The sequence below is a fragment of the Apteryx rowi genome, unplaced genomic scaffold, assembly GCF_003343035.1.
Source record: "Apteryx rowi isolate R43461 unplaced genomic scaffold, aptRow1 scaffold_626, whole genome shotgun sequence".
NCBI classification, from domain to species: Eukaryota; Metazoa; Chordata; class Aves; order Apterygiformes; family Apterygidae; genus Apteryx; species Apteryx rowi.
This window is the reverse complement of record NW_020450901.1, coordinates 31,744-49,773: the sequence shown is the minus strand read 5'-3', so window position 1 is coordinate 49,773 and position 18,030 is coordinate 31,744. Positions and strand designations below refer to the sequence as shown.

Below are 18,030 nucleotides of genomic sequence, written 5' to 3'. Positions count from 1 at the left end.
CCGCGCCGCGCCCCCTCCCCGCGGGCAGCGCGGAAACGCCGCCGCGGGCTGCTCTTACCATGGTGCCGATGCTGTACGTGGCGGCAGGGCCGATGGTGTGGTGGTAGGGGTCGGCGGCTGCGTACACTCTGCCGTAACTAGGAGCAAGAACAGCGGCGGGCGTTAGCCAGCGGCGACGGGAACCCCGGGGCCCCCGTCGGTGCCCCCCCCCCCCGCCTGGCCCGCTGCCTCCATCCCGTTGCAGGTGGGCGAGGGGCCCTGACCCCCCCGGGGAGGCAGGACGGATGCTCCGCAGTCCTTCCCTGCAAACGCAGGGGTGCGGGCTCCAGCTGGTGCCGTGTGAACCCAGCAGCCCAAATCCATAGGGCACTGGGCATGGGGGGGGGGGCGCATCTCGCCCAGCTCTGTCCTCGTGCAGGACCGCCACGGTGCCCCATTGCCAGGCTGCGCTGRACGAGGCGGGCGCAGGGGGTGGAACGGGGCTCGCCCGCCCTGGGGAGCGACTCCGCGGGGCCCCAGCAGCACTTACCTGTCGCTGTACGCTGCTGCTGCCGCCGCGGGCTGGGCGTATCTGTAGGCGGCRTAGCCCCCCTGGAGCAGCGGGAGAGAGGCCATCAGCACAGGCACCCGCCGGCCTCCCGCGGGGGGCGGCCGGGGGGGCAGGAACCCTGCCATGCGCTGCCCCGGGGGCTGCACGGCAGCAGCACCCCACAGGGAGCCAGTGCCACCGGGCGCGCACCAGCCTCATTACCATTCCCCAGGGGCTTTCACAAACATTAACCTTAAAAAAAATTAAATTTCCAGAGGAGAGAATGTCACCTCCCTCATCGCTTTAATGAGGTGTCACGTTAGATAAATCCTTCAGCCGCCCGCCTGAAATATCGCCATTGGCTTTTTAAATATGGAGGTTAAATGCCGGTGTAATGCAGCGCGCTGACGCTCGCCGAGACTGTAAATCCATGTGGCGCTGGCCCGCAGGGGCCTTGCTCAGGGCGCTGCGCTCGGCGTGGTGCTGTCCTGCCCTGCTGCAGGAGGCCCGACCCTGGCCTGGCCCCACGCATCCCGCCATGCATCCTGCCGTGCATCCCACCGCGCTGCCCCAYGCATGTGGGAACCAGCCGTGCGGTGCGGCTTTGGCAAGACGCAGGCCTCTTCAGAGCAAGGAGGCTGCAGTCCGCAGCCRCATCGTGGCTAACGGTGCATCACCGCCTTTTTCTATGCATTCCCTCTAATTGCACTCTATGCTTTGGCGGACAAATTAAAGAGAGATGCAAATGGCCATGCGAGCGCCTGGAGGCGGCTGCATGCTGTGCCGTGCCGTGCTATGCCGCAGGCGGCGCGCAGGCTGGCGGGGAGAGGGCAGCCCCACGGTGGCCCCCACCCCAGGCAGGACTCGCGCGCTTCCCGGAGGCGCCAGCAGCCCGGAGCACGCAGCACTTACGTAGATCTCGGCTCCGTAGAACCCGTCCTGGTACACGACCCTGCGGAGGAGGCGGAGACGCGTCAGAAGCTGAGCGCGAGGCACCGCTTTCGGACGTGGCAGAACACACATCCGAGCGCGGGTAGCACCCGGGGGTGTTGCGCACCTCCAGGACGGGCATYGGGCACCTGAGCAACGAGTGCGCAGTTTTCCCAGCCCTACAAGCCTTGTGCAAGGACACAGAAACCCTCAGACCAGTGTCTCGAGTTTGCACGTGCTCCAAGGCAGGCATGCGGAGGGGAGGAGACACTGGGTGGAAATTTTGCATGAAAACCAAGTCGTGAGTGCCGCAGGCCGGTCAGTGTCACAGAGATGCAGCAACGCCATCGCTACGTGGAGGCCGGCTGCAGTTTACGCTCTGTTTTGCTCATAACCTGTTTGCTTTCAAACCCCGTGCTCRTTCCAGCCTGAACCTTGGCTTGAGGCTTTGATAAAAACACCCTGTTCGGGTTCACGCAGAAAAGCCTGTCTTGCATTGCTGGCCGAGGTGAACRGAGGTGAAACGAGTGAATGGGACTGAGCTACGTCTACCGGTGGATGGGTGAAAGTGGCTGTAGAGGCAGACGAAGGTGAGTTTGGGGCCAGGAACAGGGGTCACGCCGCCAGCCCGCCTGCTCCACGGAGTCCGGAGCGGGGAGCCGGGCGGCGGAGGAGGACAGCGGGGATCGCTGTTAGGAGCAAGGGGTGATCGTGGAAATGCCACGACCACGGCAGAGGTGGCAGGGAGGCAATGTGCGTAGGGAGAGAGGACATCTGTATTAAACCGAGTGACACGGTTGGAATCACTGTCTGTGCTTTTGGGCTTGCGAGCACGTGGGTCACCCAGAGGGGAAACACRGGTCTGGGGGGGATTTTCCAGAGAGGGGCCAGGCTGGACCCTGGGGAGCTGCAGCCCTGTTTCCGAAGCGCCCTGACCTGGTGCACGAGAGCCCAGCAATGCAGAACCGGGGCAATTCAGCACCAAACGGAAAACCGAGCGCAAGCCCCTGCTCTGGGGCCCCCCCCCCCAGCAGTGGAGGCAGCAGCAAAGCCAGCTGAGAGCTGGCTGGCGCCGGGAGCACAAGGACGGGACTGAGCACCGTGGGGATGGCCTGGCGCCCCGGGAGCCCGCGGTACTCACGCGCCGTAGGTGGGGATGGGCGGCGGCGGTGGGGCGGYGCGGAAGGTGTTGTAGACGGCGCGTCCTCGGCCCCGCAAGTGGGCCCCTCGGTAGGCCACGGCTGTCCCCGTGGCCGGGTAGGGGAACCCCGTTACTGCGGGAGAGAGGGAGCCAAATGTCAGCTTTTCTGGCAGTGCAAACCCAGCTCCTCCGCGGGCATCCTGTGCTGGAGCCGGCATGCCGCAGCGCTGCCCGTGAATGTGCCCGCCGGGAACCCAGCCCGACTGGGACGTTACCTGCATAGAACTCGGGGCCGTAGACAGCTCCCACCACCGGGTTCAGCTTCCAGCCTGCGGGAGGGAGAGCAAGTGAGGCCCCGGGTCGCAGCGGCGCTGGGGTCTCGGATGCGCACCGCCACCGCCGGCCCCGGCACGCCGCAGCACGGCAGCCCTGAGCCTGGCCGCAGCAGCGCAGAGCGCCTTTGTGCTCCTGGGGACAAACAGCACATCCCGGAGGGAGCCGGGACAGCCCCAGCATCCTGCCGCCCGGGCGGCTCCGGGCTCCTCTCCCCCTGGGTGCTCTGCGGCACTGCTCTCCCTCCTCCTCCAGCACCGGGGGCCTTGCTTGCGGGAAGCGCAGCGGCAGCCTCCAGCCCGCAGCGGCGCCCAGGGATGCTCAGCCCCCCCCCAACCGTGCCGGCACCCAGAGCAGCTCGGGCTCTCCTCGCCTCCGCCACCCTTACCGTTGGTGTAGGGGTTTGTAGCCTTCTTGTTCGTCATGACCCGGGCCGTGGCGTTGTTCACCTGCGGGACAGAGGGAGGGGAAAGCTCAGCGCTTGCACGCAGCTGGCCAGGTCACACTCCAGGGACCCGCTCGGTGCATGTCGGTGCCGCTTCAGACGCCAGAGCCAGGCCGGCAGCGCGGGGAGACGCGGGACGAGTTTCCTCCCGCAGCTGTGCTGCGGCGACGCAGTCCTGCCCGCACCCACGCTGCCGGCACCCCCGGCCATGCTGGTGACCGAAACCCCGCGCAGGTCGGGAGAGCCAACTGCTGCGGTGCCGTGCTCCGGCCRAGCCCTGCCATGCTAATGCCGGGCTCAGCTGCCGCCTGCTCCCGAGCCCGGAGCTGATCCAGGCTGCAGGAACGACGTCTTTGTGGCAGGAGCCCGGTGAGATCCAGCCTGGGCTCTGCGGGCCGACGTTCCCGAGAGGCAGAGCTGGTCGAAGGGGTGTCGCTGCGCCCTGCTCGCCGCTGCTCGCTGCCCTGCTTCCCCCCGTGCCGCGGAGCTCAGTAAGGTGCTACGCAGCTCACGGGCAAAGCCTGCGTTTGGCTGGGAAGCTCAGGAAGCTCTGGGGGCTGGGAAGCGGAGCCGCTGCTCACGGGTGGGCGCGAGGCTCTGCAGAGCATCCCTCCCTCCCGGGCTGCATGGGGGCTTCACCTCCCCGCGCAGGTGAACCTGCTGCAGAGACGCCTGCGTCTCTGCCCGCAAGAGATGCACCCAGCTCTGCCCCGGAGCCAGGCAGCGGCTACTCTGCTGGGGGAGCTGCCGGGTGACTCTCGCCTGCTCTCAGATGAGCCTGCTCCCCCCCGCATCCTGCCTGGGAGGCTTGTTTTCGCCGCAAGGGCGGCCRCTTCCCCGCAGCTCCCACGCGGGCCTCCCCGTGCGGCATGCACAGCGCGCATGCACGGCACCGCGGCAGCATGCTCCTGCGGACATGCGGGACCGGCTCCCGCGGGCTGTGCCGGGCAGGGCTGGGCCAGGCGCCCCCCCAAGCCCGCATCCCTGCCCGGGGCCCCCCGTCCCCCCGGACCGGGAGGAGACCCCGGGCACGGGGCGAGGGCGAGCCCCGCGCCCCCCGGCCAGCCCTGCTCCGCCTGCAGCCCCGCGCCCCGGGAGAGGGGCGCTGCGGGCGCCGCGGGACGGGGGAYGCACGGCACACGGCAGGCAGGGCGCTAGCACACTTATCTGAGCACCTCAATCTTCCGGCCCTCTACGATCGTGCCATTCAGCTTCTCTCGTGCCCGGTCGGCATCTGTGCTAGTTTCAAAAGTTACAAACCCAAAACCCTGTGAGCAGAGGAGAAAAGGAGAAAGAAAGAGACAGAGAGAGACAGAGAGAGAGAGAGAGAGAGAGAGGGTGCGGGGACAGAGAGAGAGAGGGGGTGAATCAGGAGAGCTGGCAGAAGAGATAAGGCTGCCGCTGTGCAGAGACGGAGCGCCCGGGCCGGCTCCCGTGCGGAGAGTCCGAGGGGTCCCGGCTCCAGGCCCCGGCGTCACCCCGCCAGCTGGGAGAAGAGGCTGGGGAGAGGGGCACAGAAAGCAGGGAAGATACGACAGAGACATCCACACACAGAGGGACACAAGCTGCCCGGCGCGGGCGCGGGACAGAGCCAGCCCTCCCCTCCCGCCCCACCGCGCTCGGGCTGGAGGCACCCGGCGTCTCTCCCAGGCAGCGCAGGGCGGCGGGATGGTGCCGTCCCTTCTGCTGGCAGCACGCCGGGGACAGTGCATGCCTGGGGATGATGCACACCCCAGGGCTGGGGACGTTGCATGCCCTGGGGACAGGGATGGTGCATGCCCCAGGGCTGGGGACGGTGCATGCCCTGGGGACGGGGATGGTGCACGCTCTGGGGATGGTGCATGCCCTGGGGGTGGTGCATGCCCGGTGCTGGTTCTGGTGCATGCATTGGGGATGGAGACGCCCTGGGGACRGTGCACGCTCTGGGGCCAGTGCACACCCCTGGGTAACCCACTACGCCGGTGCGGCCCGTGCCTCTGTCCCGCGGCCGTGCTGGGGTGCTCCCACGCGGCAGGGTCCACCCTCGGAGGCGGATGCGAGAGAGAGAAGCAGCAGCACAGTGGGGGGGGGGGCAGGAAAGGAGGGGGAGAGCAGGGAAGACAAGCTCCCGGGGCCCCGGGGGCCTTCCCAGGAGAAACGCACATGTCACGGGTCAGCCTGGCCCGCTCCCCGGGGCTCGCTGTAACGGCGCCGGCCTCGGGCAGCACCCACCTTGGAGCCCCGCTCATTGAAAATTATCTCCACGTCGAGGATCTTCCCGAATTGCTGCAAGCGGAGAGAGCAGAGGGGTGAGCGCCCGCAGAGCCCCCTGCGCCCCCCTCTCCGCGCACGCGCCTTGTTCCGGCAGCCCTGACATTAAATTGGGATGCAAATCCCACCGTCGACCCTCTCCGGCCTGTTGGGATGCAGCCCGTGCTCCCCAGCAGCAGCGGCGGCGGGAGGGGGAGCCCCGGCGTGCTGCGGGCTGGGTGCTCGGCGGGAGGACGGTGCCACACTCACCCCAAACATTTGCCGCAGGTCTGGGTCCCGGAACCGAAAGGGGATGTTGGAGACGTGTAACCTCTTGGGCTGCTGCTTGTCTGTGTTCTCTGAGGAATGTAGCTGTTGGCTGTCTGTCTGTGCCGCTTCGTCTGTCTGCTGCGGGAAGCAAYGCCGTCCCGTCGGCCGCCCGCCGGAGCTCCGGCCTCTCCCACCCGGGGCTCTCCGCAGGGACCCGGCTCCAGCACTCTCCCTTCTCCCCCGCCACGTCCCCTCTGCATGGCCCTGCCTGCTCCCAGGGCTGCTCCGGACCCCGGCGCCCTGCGCCCCTGCTGCAGAGCCTTGCCTGCCCCCTGCAAGCAGCCCAGCAGCCACCGGCATGGCCCCGGCGTCCCTCGTCCTGCCCTGCACGGCCCCGCCAGAGCCAGGGAAGTGCCGGGGGCAGCCCAGCTTGGGGAACAACCCGGCCACCCCRCCTGCTGCTAACGCCCGCCTGCACCCTGCTTCTCCTCTCCTGGTGCTGCCCGGCAAGTGCCGGCCCACCGGCACAGCGGCAGCGCGAGATCCGGGCAGGGCCAACGCTGGGGTGGGATGCAGGGAGTGTGACGCACCCTGGCAATGGGATGGGATGGGATGGGATGGGATGGGATGGGATGGGATGGGATGGAGAGGCCCCTGTCCCGGAGCCGGATAGGGGCTCCTGGAGGGCTGCTGCCAGGGTACCAGCACCATCCCCGCAGCTTCTCCCGTCCCAGCAAGACCTTGGGCCCCCACCCGTGAGCGCAAGAGCTCCTTGGAGGGGAGGCGAGAGACGCCCTGCGCTCCCGTCCTGGGCCAGCCCAGCAGCACAGCGCCGGGCTGCGACCGCAGGCTCGGGTGCTCGGGGTGGGGGGAGGCAGCCCCGCGCTCGCCCCCGCGTGCYGGGCGCGGGGCTGCCGTGGCCGGGGCCGGGAAGTGCTCAGCTCAGCACTTTCCCCCCAGAGCTGCATTACAACCACATAATTGAAGCTATCTGATTGGAAAGCGGCCAAGCAGGTAGATTACAAGTGATTAGAAATGATAGCGGGGGCTGCAACRGAGAGAGCCGGCGGCCGCGCCGGCAGCCGCGCGCGCCTGCTTCCCGCACCTCGGGCAGGCGGCCGGGGGCCCCCAGCAGCGCGCGGCCCTTGCACGGCCCCGGCTGCTGCATCTCGGCTCCCGGGGCCGCTGCTTGTGCAGCCGGCGCCGTGCCGGCCCGTGCACCCTGCTGCCGCCGGCACCCGGGCCGGCGCTGCTGCCCGCTCTTACCGGTACCGTCTGTGTCCCTGCTATGGACTGTGTGCTGGCGTCGGTGCCCGGCTGCTCGGCGTGGCTCTGTGCTGGTGTGTAGAGGGTCATGGCGTGCTCCGGTACTGTGCTTTGCCCCGAGTAGTCCTGCGTGGGGTGGGGATGTGGCGGCGCGTACTCTGCTGGGATCCCGTTCTGGGGAGGCGGGGGGTACTGGGCCGGGGGGTAGGGCTGGGCCATCGCGTCAGGCGGAGCCGTGGCGTCCTGGTTGCCCTGCCGGGAGACACGGCACCGGCCTCCTTACGGGCTGGACCCCGCTGCCTCCGAGGCCCCCGCGACGCCTGGCCCGCGACTGGCCCCGGGAAAGGGCTCCGCCGACCCGCGTGCCGGCTCTCAGCCCTCCCGCCCCAACCTCGGCGCCTTCTCCGTGCACCAGCCACTCCTGCATCGCATCGCGTTGCATCGCCCCGCAAAGCTGCACGCGCCGCGGAGGGACCGGGGCAGCCCGCGGCGTCGAGCGTGGCACGGGGAAAGCCGCCGYGCCACTGCCCAGAGGGGCTGTGCAGCCTCGGCGCCTGCTATGAGCGAACGCCGCATCCCCCGAGCCCGGTGCTCGGCCCCACCGTGGGCAGCGTGGAGCAGCGGGAGCAGAGCCGGAGCAGGCGGGAGAGACCCGGGGGAGCAGCTCTTGGCAGACCCGAGACAGGCATCAACTCACTGCTAAATATTTGATTAGATCCTTTGCTCTAACGCAGCTGGCCTGGCCGCCCCGGTCAAACAGGGTGAACTGCCGGGGCCGACGTGGGGCAGCGGGGCTGGCGCGGGGCAGGGACCCTCCAGGCCGCAGGAACGCAGTGGAGGCACCGGCACATGGATGGGCTGCATCCCACAGCGGGGCCAGCGGGAGCCGGCGGAGAGGAGCAGTGGCCCCGCGGCAAGGCAGGGCGCAGGGAGCTCCCGGCACGGGCTAACGCAGCCCCCTGTGGGGAACGCGGGGAGGATGGTGGCCTGGGTCACTGTTCCTACCACTTCCCAGCCCCGCAGGAAAGCCGGCGGGAGCATGGCCACCCCGGCCTCCCGCAGCACCCGGTGCCCCTTCCCATGCATGCCGGCCAGCCCGCACCTCCCCGGGGAGCTGGGCAGGGGGGGAGGGCAGGGGGCCGTGCCCCAGCGCAGCGGAGCCATGCCGGGTGCCGCACACGAGGCCCGTGGGAATAACCCCGCGACGGAGCTGCAAGTCATCCATTGGCTCGCGAGCCTCTTCCTGTGCTGACTCAGCTTCCCAGGGATGCAGCGGCTGGCGGCGCTCGCCAGAGCAGCCCGAGGTGCCCAAAGGACCTTGGAGGCRGCGGGGTCCCTCGTCCCACCCCGACCCCCCGCCAGTGCCACCGCTTGCAAACCAGCTCCAGCAGGGCCTGGAGCCGAGCCTGGCTCCACACCGGGGAGGGTGCTGCAGCCGGGCAGGGAGGCTATTGCTAAATAACGGCGCCAGCAAGCGCAGTGCTCGGTCTTTTATGGGCGCTACGGGCAGCCAGGGCACCCGACCCTGCATCTCCGTCCCCAAAGCCGGTGTCGGGCGCGGGAGCCGGTGCAGCCYGCAGCTCTCCCGCGCCCCAACAGCGCCAAGCGCTCGCTCTCCCACAGGGACAGCAGGGTCGGCCAGCGGCACAGGCAGGGACAAGGACCACTGCCTCTCCTGGGGAGATTAAGTCCCGGTGGCGCCGGGAGCGGGACCGCCAGCCCCGGGGCTGCCCGGGTGGAAGAGCCGCGGGGGGACGCTGGGGACACGGCGGGGGCCCGGGCAGGGACCGTCCCCACCTGCGCAGGTCCCTGGCCCCGCTGGCTCCCYGCCAGCCCGTCCCGACAGCCCCCTTCATATCCGTTATTAATTAGGGCTGTCGCAGTGCTTGTCAGCCCAAGTGTTATTTCATTCAGGGACCATTAGGTTCCCCGGTTTCRCTGCTCGCCGTCGCCGCCGGTGCTGCGGCGGCTCAGATCTACGGCTCCCTCGCGCCTCCCGCTGCCCATCAATCCCCGGTGGCGCCGCGGAGCAGCGCGGCCGCTCACCTCCGCCCCGGCCCCGGCGGAGCAGCGGCCCCCCGGCACGGGCCACGGAGCTGGGCAGCCGGGAGTGGGCAGCTTTGGCCAAGCAATGCCCAGCGGCGGTGCAACCCTCCTGGGGGAGCTGGCGGGGGCGGGGGGATGATCCTGCACGGCAGTTTGAAGGGCGGTTTTCCGCATTTTCATTAAAAAGTATTCTGATTATTAATGGCCCACGGCCCCGGTTTAGTAAACGAGACGGGAGATCAGTGCACTGCCCGAGACGGTGTGCGGAGCAAAGCCAGCCAGCGGCTCCGGCTGCCGTCCGCCCCGGCCCAGCCGGTCCCCCGGGAGCAGGGCTTCGCTCTCCCCTGCGGGAGGCTGGAGGATGCCACGGACCCGGGGCGGGGGGAACACTGCAAAGAGGGTCGAGGCCTTCCCTGCCGAGGGGAAAAGCAGCTCCGGGAGCCCGGCGCTTGCTGCTGGCTCCTGCAGGCTGGCCAGACCCCGCTGCCTCATCTCTCCGTGGCAAAGCATCGCGCCRAGGCGCCCCGGGACAACCGGAGCGCCCCACAAGCGGCTCCCGGGTGGAGGCAGCACGCGGGGCTCGCGGCTTTGCCGGACGTCACCGCTGGCAAGTGACACGCGGTGCTGGAGCCACCGCGCATGTCGTCACCCGGTTTGTGCTTTGGGGCTGGGGAGGCGCAGGGGAGACCCCGGACCCATCCCGCCCCGGGGAAGGAGCCCGGGCTGCGGCTCCCGTGCTGCTGCTCCCCGAGCCCRGCGGAGCCGCTGCTGCAGAGCCCGGCTTTGCCTGCACCCTGGCAGGCAGGGGGTGGATATCATCTTTAGCTGATTAAATGTCCCTCATTAACGAGTTTCTTTAATTAATGAAGTTTTTTTGTTTGCTCCACTTGCTTTCTCCCCACCGCACTCTGCCTCCTCAGCACAATCCAGGCCATTTCCTTTCAAGTCATTTAGCGCGTGGGGCCGGTTCCTGCCGACGCCGCACTTTGGTGATTGTGCCTGTCAGCTCGGGGCTGACGACTCCATTTTTAACGTTTTCTCCTTTTTAAGGAAATATCGCACCGGAGCCCCACCAAAGCAGAGGAGGCACCGAGCTGAGCGGAGGATGCCTGCGCAGACGAGTGGGGCAGCGCCGGCGCTGGCTCCAGCACCCCTGCGACTGGGGCCACCGCGGTGCCACCGCGGCTCGGCTGGCAAACGGCCCCCGCCGGCGGCTCCGCCTGCCCCGCCGCGATGCCCCCGCGGCTCCCAGGGCCTGTCCTCGACACGGGTGGCACGAGGGTCCTGTCCTGGCCGGGATGAGCGAGGCGAGGGCGGCACCGGAGCCCGCGACCCGTCCCCAGCCCAGCTTCGCGCTTGCCGCTGGAAGTCACGTGGCTTTTCCAAGGAGGAAAACACCGTAAATTTTTGATGATGGTGGCTGTGCCCAGTGCAGTGTGAGAGCTCTGCTGAATTATTAAGCCGCTCATTACACTGCGTCATTCACCGGCCACCTACCTCCGGCCAAGGAGGACGGGCAGCAAATGTCAAGCCGCTGCAAGGCGGCCGCCGTGGGGCTCGGGGGCCCTCCGCCCCGCGGTGCCCCAGCACCCGGTGCCGGCCCTGTGGGGTCGGTCCCAGGGGGCCCGACGTGCCCGTGTTCAGCCAAAGCCTGGCGGCAACCCCCCCGCGCTGCAAACACCGATACAGCTGCAGCAGTCCCACGGCAGGACGCCCCGGCCCCAGAGGGGAAGGGGAGGTGGCTGGGAGCAGCCGGGCGGCAGCGTGGGAGGCGTTGCGACGGGGCACGTTACGACGGGCACGAAACCCGAAAAATCGCCGCCTAATTGAGTGATTTCTGCGAGCAGCCCCCGCTGCCCTGCTCGCTAATGGCATTTCCCCATCACCCGGCTGGGGGACACCCACTGCGCCGCGTGGGGCTTCTCATGCTGCCTTGACCCATGGGATCCCACGGCCGACGCCACCGGAGCAGGGAAAGCTCTCCCAGGCCACGCGGGGGCTGAGAGCAGGCAGTGGAGCGGCTCTAACCTCCAAGCTGGGACGGAGACACGGCTCCGTGACTGCTCAGAGATGCCCGGAAAAAACAGGCAGAGAGGCGCGGGAAGGAGAGGATGCCGGGGGGAGCCAAGGCCATGGGAGCACCCTGCCTCCCAGCGTCCGTCGCGGTGCCGGCCACAGGACGGCACGGCGCTGCCCCGGGACGGAGGAGCGCTGCTCAAGTGCGCCTGGCACCGGGGCGAGAGGCGAGGAGCCCTCCCGACTGCGATCGGCATCCGTGTCCTATCCCCATTGGAGCATCCAGGGCAACAGCGAAGAAAAAGACCCCGCAGGCTGCAAGCGCAGGCGTTCCYGGGGCATCCTGCGGGGATGCAGAGCAGAGTGCAGGAAGCGCCCCGGCACCAGCCACGCGGGAGCCCCTCCACGGCGCCCGGCGCGGGCACGACGAGTGCTGTGCCGTGGGATGCCGCACGGTTGTGCCCAGCGCAGCTCGCCTGCGCGGTGGCCGCGCTGCCGCCCGTTCGATCCGACCGCGCTCTCATGCTAATGACTGTCAACATGAAACAGAGGCCATGAAGGGGAAGAAAATTACTCCCTGAAAAGGAATTGACTGATCCCCGTCATTTCTCAAGGAATCACTGACCTGTGAATATTTCATTACCCGAAATGCTGTGCCATCCATACAAAGCAGCGCTCCCGGGGCCCTGGAGCCGGCGCGAGCCACAGATCCCGGGCTGCAGAGGGGGAGCGCAGCCTCGTGCACGGCCGTGCATGGGGATGCTCGAGGGGGGGGGCAAGGCCCGCCTGGCTCGCACTCCGCGGGGGAAGGCAGCGGAGCACAGCTCCTTCCCTCCGCGCAGGGAGCCGCAGTCAGCCGCGCCACGAGGGGCTCGCGCTGCTGGGACGACGGGGAAGGTGAGGAGCTGCGGAGGCTGGAGGCAGCCGCGTTTAACGTCTTCATTAACGAGGCGGCAGGGGAGGAGGTGAAGAGGCTGCTAATGGCATCTGCCAAGGCTGCTCTCCTGGGAAGCTCTGCAAAGAGCAGCGAGGCTGCCGAGCTAACAGGAAGGGACCCCGAGGGGCAGGAGCACGGCGTGAGCCGTGGCCGAGGCTGGCAGGGGAGCGGGGAGGCAGGACACGCCTCTGGCATGGGGAGCGGAGCCGTTATCAGGGCTGCCAAGCGCCGCCCTGGCACCCTCTGTCCCGGGGCTGACACCAGAGCTGGGACCCTCCGAGAGCCGAGTGGTCTCGGGAGGCCCAGGGAAGAGAGACCGGCTTCGGCTCCCAGACACGAGTGACACCCTCCCTTGCAGCAGCTGGGAAGGAGCACAAGACCCACAGCACTTGCTTGCTCTCTGGCTGCACCGTGCCTCGGCAAAGCGGCTCTGCCCAGCGGCAGCCCGTGGCAGGACAGTGCCGGGATGCATGAGCTGCCCTGCGCAGTCAGGAGGTTGCATTCGACACGACCAGCACCAGCATCACCCTGCACGGAGCCGAGAGGTTGCAATGGACACCACCAGCACAAGCATCACCCTGCACAGAGCYGAGAGGTTGCAACGGACACGACCAGCATGAGCATCATCCTGCACGGAGCCAGGAGGTTGCAATGCACACGACCAGCACGAGCATCACCCTGTGCAGAGCCAGGAGGTTGTACTGGACACGATCAGCACAAGCATCACCCTGTGCAGAGCCGGGAGGTTGCAATGGACACGACCAGCACAAGCATCACCTTGCATGGAGCTGGGAGGTTGCAATGCACATGACCAGCACAAGCATCACCCTGTGCAGAGATGGGAGGTTGCAATGGACACGACCAGCACCAGCATCACCCTGCATCGAGCCAGGAGGTTGTACTGGACACAACCAGCACCAGCATCAACCTGTGCAGAGCCCAGAGGTTGCAATGCACATGACCAGCATGAGCATCACCCTGCACGGAGCTGGGAGGTTGTACTGGACATGACCAGCACAAGCATCACCCTGTGCAGAGCCGGGAGGTTGCATTCGACACCACCAGCACGAGCATCGCCCTGCATGGAGCTGGGAAGTTGCAATGCACACGACCAGTACGAGCATCACCCTGTGCAGAGCCAGGAGGTTGCATTCAACACGACCAGCACAAGCATCACCCTGCACGGAGCCTAGAGGTTGCAACGGACACCACCAGCACCAGCATCATCCTGCACGGAGCTGGGAGGTTGCATTTGACATGACCAGCATGAGCATCACCCTGCACGGAGCTGGGAGGTTGCACTGGATGTGGCCAGAATGAGCATCACCCTGAACAGATGCAGCCAGGGCGCGGGAGCGCAGGTCTCTGGGCAGGAAGGGACGGGGGGTCCAGCACGGGCTCCTGGCTCCCTCAGCCGGAAACTTAGGAGCTGAGGCGGCATGAAATATTCATGAAGTAAATGGTGCAATTTCATCTGCATTCAGCCAACTTCATGTATATTTCAGCATATTATGAAATGATAATGTTGTGTAACTGAGGCGAGACGGGGTGCTGTGCGGGGCTCGCCAAGCCGCCCCCCGCCGCGCCGCGCGGCCTTTCCCGGGCTCTCGCCTACCTGGGAAGGAGGGACCAGGCTGTGTTGCTGCCGGAGACGCACCGAGGCCAGGCCTGCTGGGTGCCGCTGCTCCGGGACGCGCTGCGCTCTCCTCCCCTCCCCTCTCCTCCCCTCCCCGCGGGCAGCCGAGCGCCGCGGGCGCTGCTTGGTGCAGGAGGCACCGGGGCTCACCGGGAGCAGTCCCCGGCACACACGGAGCCCGCAGTACTGGCAGGTGTTGCCGAAGAGAAGCAGCCGGGCCGGCTCCCTCCGGAGCATGGTGCAGGCACACAGGAGCACAGCAGAGCGGGATGCGTGCATGCGGCAGCCAGGACGTCCARGAGCACTCGGTCTCCAGCAGCTGCTAAGCACAGCAGACAGGAGTTTGGGAAAGCCGGGAAAGTGTGGCACAGGCTTGGCGGCAGAATCCTGGACACCCGGGCGTGGGAACCAGCTGGAAAAGGATGCGCATCCTTGGCAGGGTCTGCCCGAGCTACCTGCTCCTCCTGGGCATCCGCACATCCGGGTGCAAGGGCCCCGGTGGCCTGTGCGCTGAGCAGCGCTACGCGCCAAGGCTGCGCCCGTCTTGCCGGCGATCCTGGGGCAGCCCCATCTCCCCGGCGCTGGCTGCTGCCCTGGGAAAGGCTGCAGGGCGCTTCGTCCCAGTGCATCCCGACGCGGAGGCGCAGAGGGGCTCTCGGAGGGGCACAGCGCTCCTCAGGGGGCCGGAGCCCCTCGGCCGGGCTGAGGCGCGGTGGCGGCCCAGGAAAGGCGCGAAGCCGAGCGCGCGTCTTCCTTCGGCCGGGTGCCGCTCGCTGGCAGGGCTGAAGCGTCCCCGAGGCCGCGGCTGGCGCGAGGAGGCCGGCGCGGCCCGGACATGCGACCCATTACTAATGCATGAAAGCAGGGCCGCCTGCTCCCAGCCCTGGCTTGGGTTTCGTAAGACAAGTGCTGATGTGGCACCAGGCTCAGCTCTCCGGCTGCTCCGCTAACACCAGTGGAGCGGCCGGTGCTCCTCCGCCGGCTGCCGCCCCGCTCCAGCTCCTGGGCGGCGGGTGCACTCGCGCAGTGCTGCCCAGGCGCGCAGCTATTGCCCGGCGCGGGGAGCCGGCACGGGGGTGCCCAGCCGACCTCCCAGGCGCCCGAAAAGCAGCCYGCACCTGCACCGAAGCAGCGGCACRATTGCACGGGCAYGGGGCACGATGCCCGCTCCAGCCTGGCCAGCAGCACCGCGCCGGGGCCCCGGCGCCCCTGCCCTGCTCCCAGCCGCCGGCATTAGCGCCATTAATAATTAACCAGCCGTAATGCCGGTTGATAACAAGGCGAGGGGAGCAGTGCTCTCCCGTTGCTGCCCCTGGGACGGCAGGGGAGCGCGATGCGCCGGCTGCAGCCTCTCCGCACACCCGGGTTACGCCGGCGCTGCAGTCGCAGCTCGGGAGAGCACCGCTCGCGGCGGTGCCGCGCGGGCAGACGGGCCYGCTGCCTCCCCGCGTCCCGCGTGCACGTGGCTGCACGGCCTGCCCTGGCGCTGCGCCCCTGCACCGGGTATCCGCCGGCAGCACCAGGAAGAGCCAAGGCTGGATCCTGACAGSGCGCGACGCGGCGAGGAGCAGGATGGCGGTCCCTGCACATCCCTGGCCGGCACTTCCCGCAGCTCCCTGCTCTCGCCGTGCCACCGCCGGCATGTGCGTGCTCACATGCATGCTCACCCCGGCCAGCGCGGGCAAACACGCGCTTGCGTGTACACATGGAGTCCAGCTCTCTCGCACAAACCTCTCTAATAGGCAGTCAGGAGCATAATTTTTCCTCTAATTACATATTCAGCACTTCTGAGAAAATGAGATTTTGGTAATTCAATTGGACTGAGAAGCAGGGCTATAATAAAATGAAATTTGTAACAATCGCGCAGTTAAATTAGTTAAATGGAGAGGAAGGAGCTGTGGAAAATTGACCCCTCGATCTCCTAAAGACTAATCAGACATTTGAACCGAGTTGTGCTAACAAAGCCCCCGGGGTGTTGCAGAGGCAGAGCGACGGGGAGGAAACCGGAGACGGCGCGAGGGAAGAGCCGGAGAACAGCGGGGCCGGGCAGGTGCCCCGCGGAGGGGAAGCTCCTCGTCCCGGCCTTCCCATGCCCCCGGCACGCGGGACGCAGCGTGCCTGGCAGGGCATGGAGCGCACCCCAGCCCGGCGCCCGGCACGGGGCAGGGCCGGCGGCCACAGGGACACGGCGGCCGCGGGGACACGTGGGGACGGCCGCAGCGCGCAGCTGTGCGCCACATCTGGCAGGCGCTGCCGGGTGCCACATCTGGCGGCACTGCCCTGCCGTGGAGCAGGGCAAGAGGGGGCGTCCCGCGAGCCGCAGGGGCTCTGGAGCAGGTACAGATTCATTAGCCTCAATATTTATCTTGTTGTTCCTCCCTTTTCTTTTTTTTTTTTTTCCTCGTGTAAAAGAAAGGGAGAAAAAGACGAGTTTCTCATTTGCAAGTTAATTAGTCTAATTAGCTCTAATTAAGAGCTCCCCACACAATGCGGATCACAAATAAGCTGCCACCGTCGCCTGCTCCTCTCCTCACTCCCCGCTTTTGATTTAGTACAAAAGGCTGGTGAAGGCTGCGCCGGGCACCGCGGCCGGGAGCCGAGGACGAGGCTGGGCCGGGCCGGCTGCCTGCGGCGCCGGGAGAGCGGAAACACTGGGAAAGCTGCCGGCAAACCACGGATTTATCAGGGCCYGAAAGCAGCGAGCGGGTGACGGCAGGTTTAGGAGGACACGAAGCGCCGCGGGCTCCTTCGCCCTCCTGCAAGCCGCAGCGGGCCGGGGGGTTTCCCGGGAGCAGAGCGGTGGCAGCGCCCTGCGGCGCTCCGGCGGGCACCCGGCACCGCCGCGCCGCAGCTGCAGAGAGCCCCCACGGCTGGGGGGGGAGCAAAGCCTGCAAAGCTTGGGGGTCCCTTGCCTTTGGCACCTCTCCAAGCAGCAGGACTCGGGTTTGAGGTCTCATCCCACCGTCCTCGCYGGGGGCCGGGCACCGAGAGCGGGTCAGGACGGCGCCGCGCGGCGCCGTGCAGCACCGTGCACCTCGGTGGGCGCTGCCGGCCCCTCGCCCTGGCGGGGCCCCTGCCCACCTCCCGCCCGCAGCCCGGGGAACAGCTGCTGCACGGCGCTGCGAAACAGCGGCAATCATGTCAGTTTATGTGTCATTTTCTACTCGGGTAATGCGAGCAGTGAAGGATCGCTGCTCGGAGACGAGAGGAAAACCATGACAAAGTGCTGCAAGCCCAGCGCTCGGGCGAGCGGGGGGGGAACGGCGCAGCCCGACCTGCTCCGCACCCCGCCTGCCGCGGAGCCGCTGCCAGGCACGCGAAACGGCACCGCTAACAAAAACCTGCAGCGAGCCTCCTGCCGCGAGYGCGGCCGGGACGCGGCGGCAGAGCCCGGGGGCCGGGAGCGGGACCTGCCACTGMGGGGAGCTTTGCAGGGCGCGGGGCYGGGCCGGTCCCCCCGCACCTGCCTCTCCCGGCAGCCCAGGCCGGCCCTTGCTGCGACACCCTTGCACGGTCGGCGCAGAGCTGCAGGGCTGCCCAAGCGCCGCTCCACTCCCGGCACCGTCTCCGTGAACTCCCGCCTCCGACTGGGTCTCCTTCCAGCGCTTGTCTCACTCTGTTTAATAGGTCCTTGGTGCCAGGGATCACATTTCAGCAGTGCTGCTTACACAGAGGCCTGGAGCGAATCCTGCTGATTCTGTGCAAACCCAATTTGTAATATCTGCGCAGCTCCGACAGGACGCGGAGGCCGCCGGGGCTGGGGGCTGCTGCGGGGACCGCGGGCTGGCAAACGCCGGCGCCAGCTGGCCACGGGAAGCTGCCGGCGCGGCAAAGCGGGACGCTGGCTGGAGCAGCCCCGGCACAGGGCGTGCAGCAGGCGTCGGGAAACGCACCCGACCCCTCCGCAGGCGATCGCCGAGACGTCTCCCCCCGATGACCACCACGAACCCTCTCCCCGAGGCCGGGACGTGGCTTTCCCTGCCTCTCCGGCCTGGCAGGCACCTCCGCCGCCCGAGTCGCGCTGACCTCGGTGCGGCCGGGCTTTTCCGCCGCGCTGCCAGCTCGGCTGCGGCACCAGCGACGCCTCAGGCTAGTGCAGCCCAGGGGCTGCGGAGGCGCCTGCTCCACGGAGCTCTGCCTCTGCCGCCAGGACGGCGGCTCTCCTCTGTCTACAGTAAAATGCAGGTTAAGCCTCTGCACCAAGGCTCGTGCCCACACATGCCCTGCACCGAGGGCTCACACCAGCACTGCA

At 67.9% G+C, this 18,030-nt stretch overlaps 1 protein-coding gene across 3 annotated transcripts in view; it reads right to left on the bottom strand.

Annotated features, from left to right (window-relative positions):
- Positions 1-18,030, bottom strand: part of RBFOX3 (RNA binding fox-1 homolog 3) — a 26,322-nt gene that overhangs the window by 1,919 nt on the left and 6,373 nt on the right. Inside the window, exons 2-11 of one of the 3 annotated variants that reach the window (XM_026084100.1) lie at positions 7,144-7,395; positions 5,878-6,015; positions 5,590-5,643; positions 4,554-4,646; positions 3,322-3,382; positions 2,876-2,929; positions 2,601-2,733; positions 1,442-1,481; positions 530-591; positions 59-137 (exon numbers count right to left, since the gene is read on the bottom strand). In XM_026084100.1, the coding sequence (XP_025939885.1) occupies positions 59-137; positions 530-591; positions 1,442-1,481; positions 2,601-2,733; positions 2,876-2,929; positions 3,322-3,382; positions 4,554-4,646; positions 5,590-5,643; positions 5,878-6,015; positions 7,144-7,395 (966 nt within the window). Of the gene's footprint in view, positions 1-58; positions 138-529; positions 592-1,441; positions 1,482-2,600; positions 2,734-2,875; positions 2,930-3,321; positions 3,383-4,553; positions 4,647-5,589; positions 5,644-5,877; positions 6,016-7,143; positions 7,396-18,030 lie in introns of those variants that run through there. The other 2 variants (XM_026084101.1, XM_026084102.1) reach the window with 2 other exon arrangements.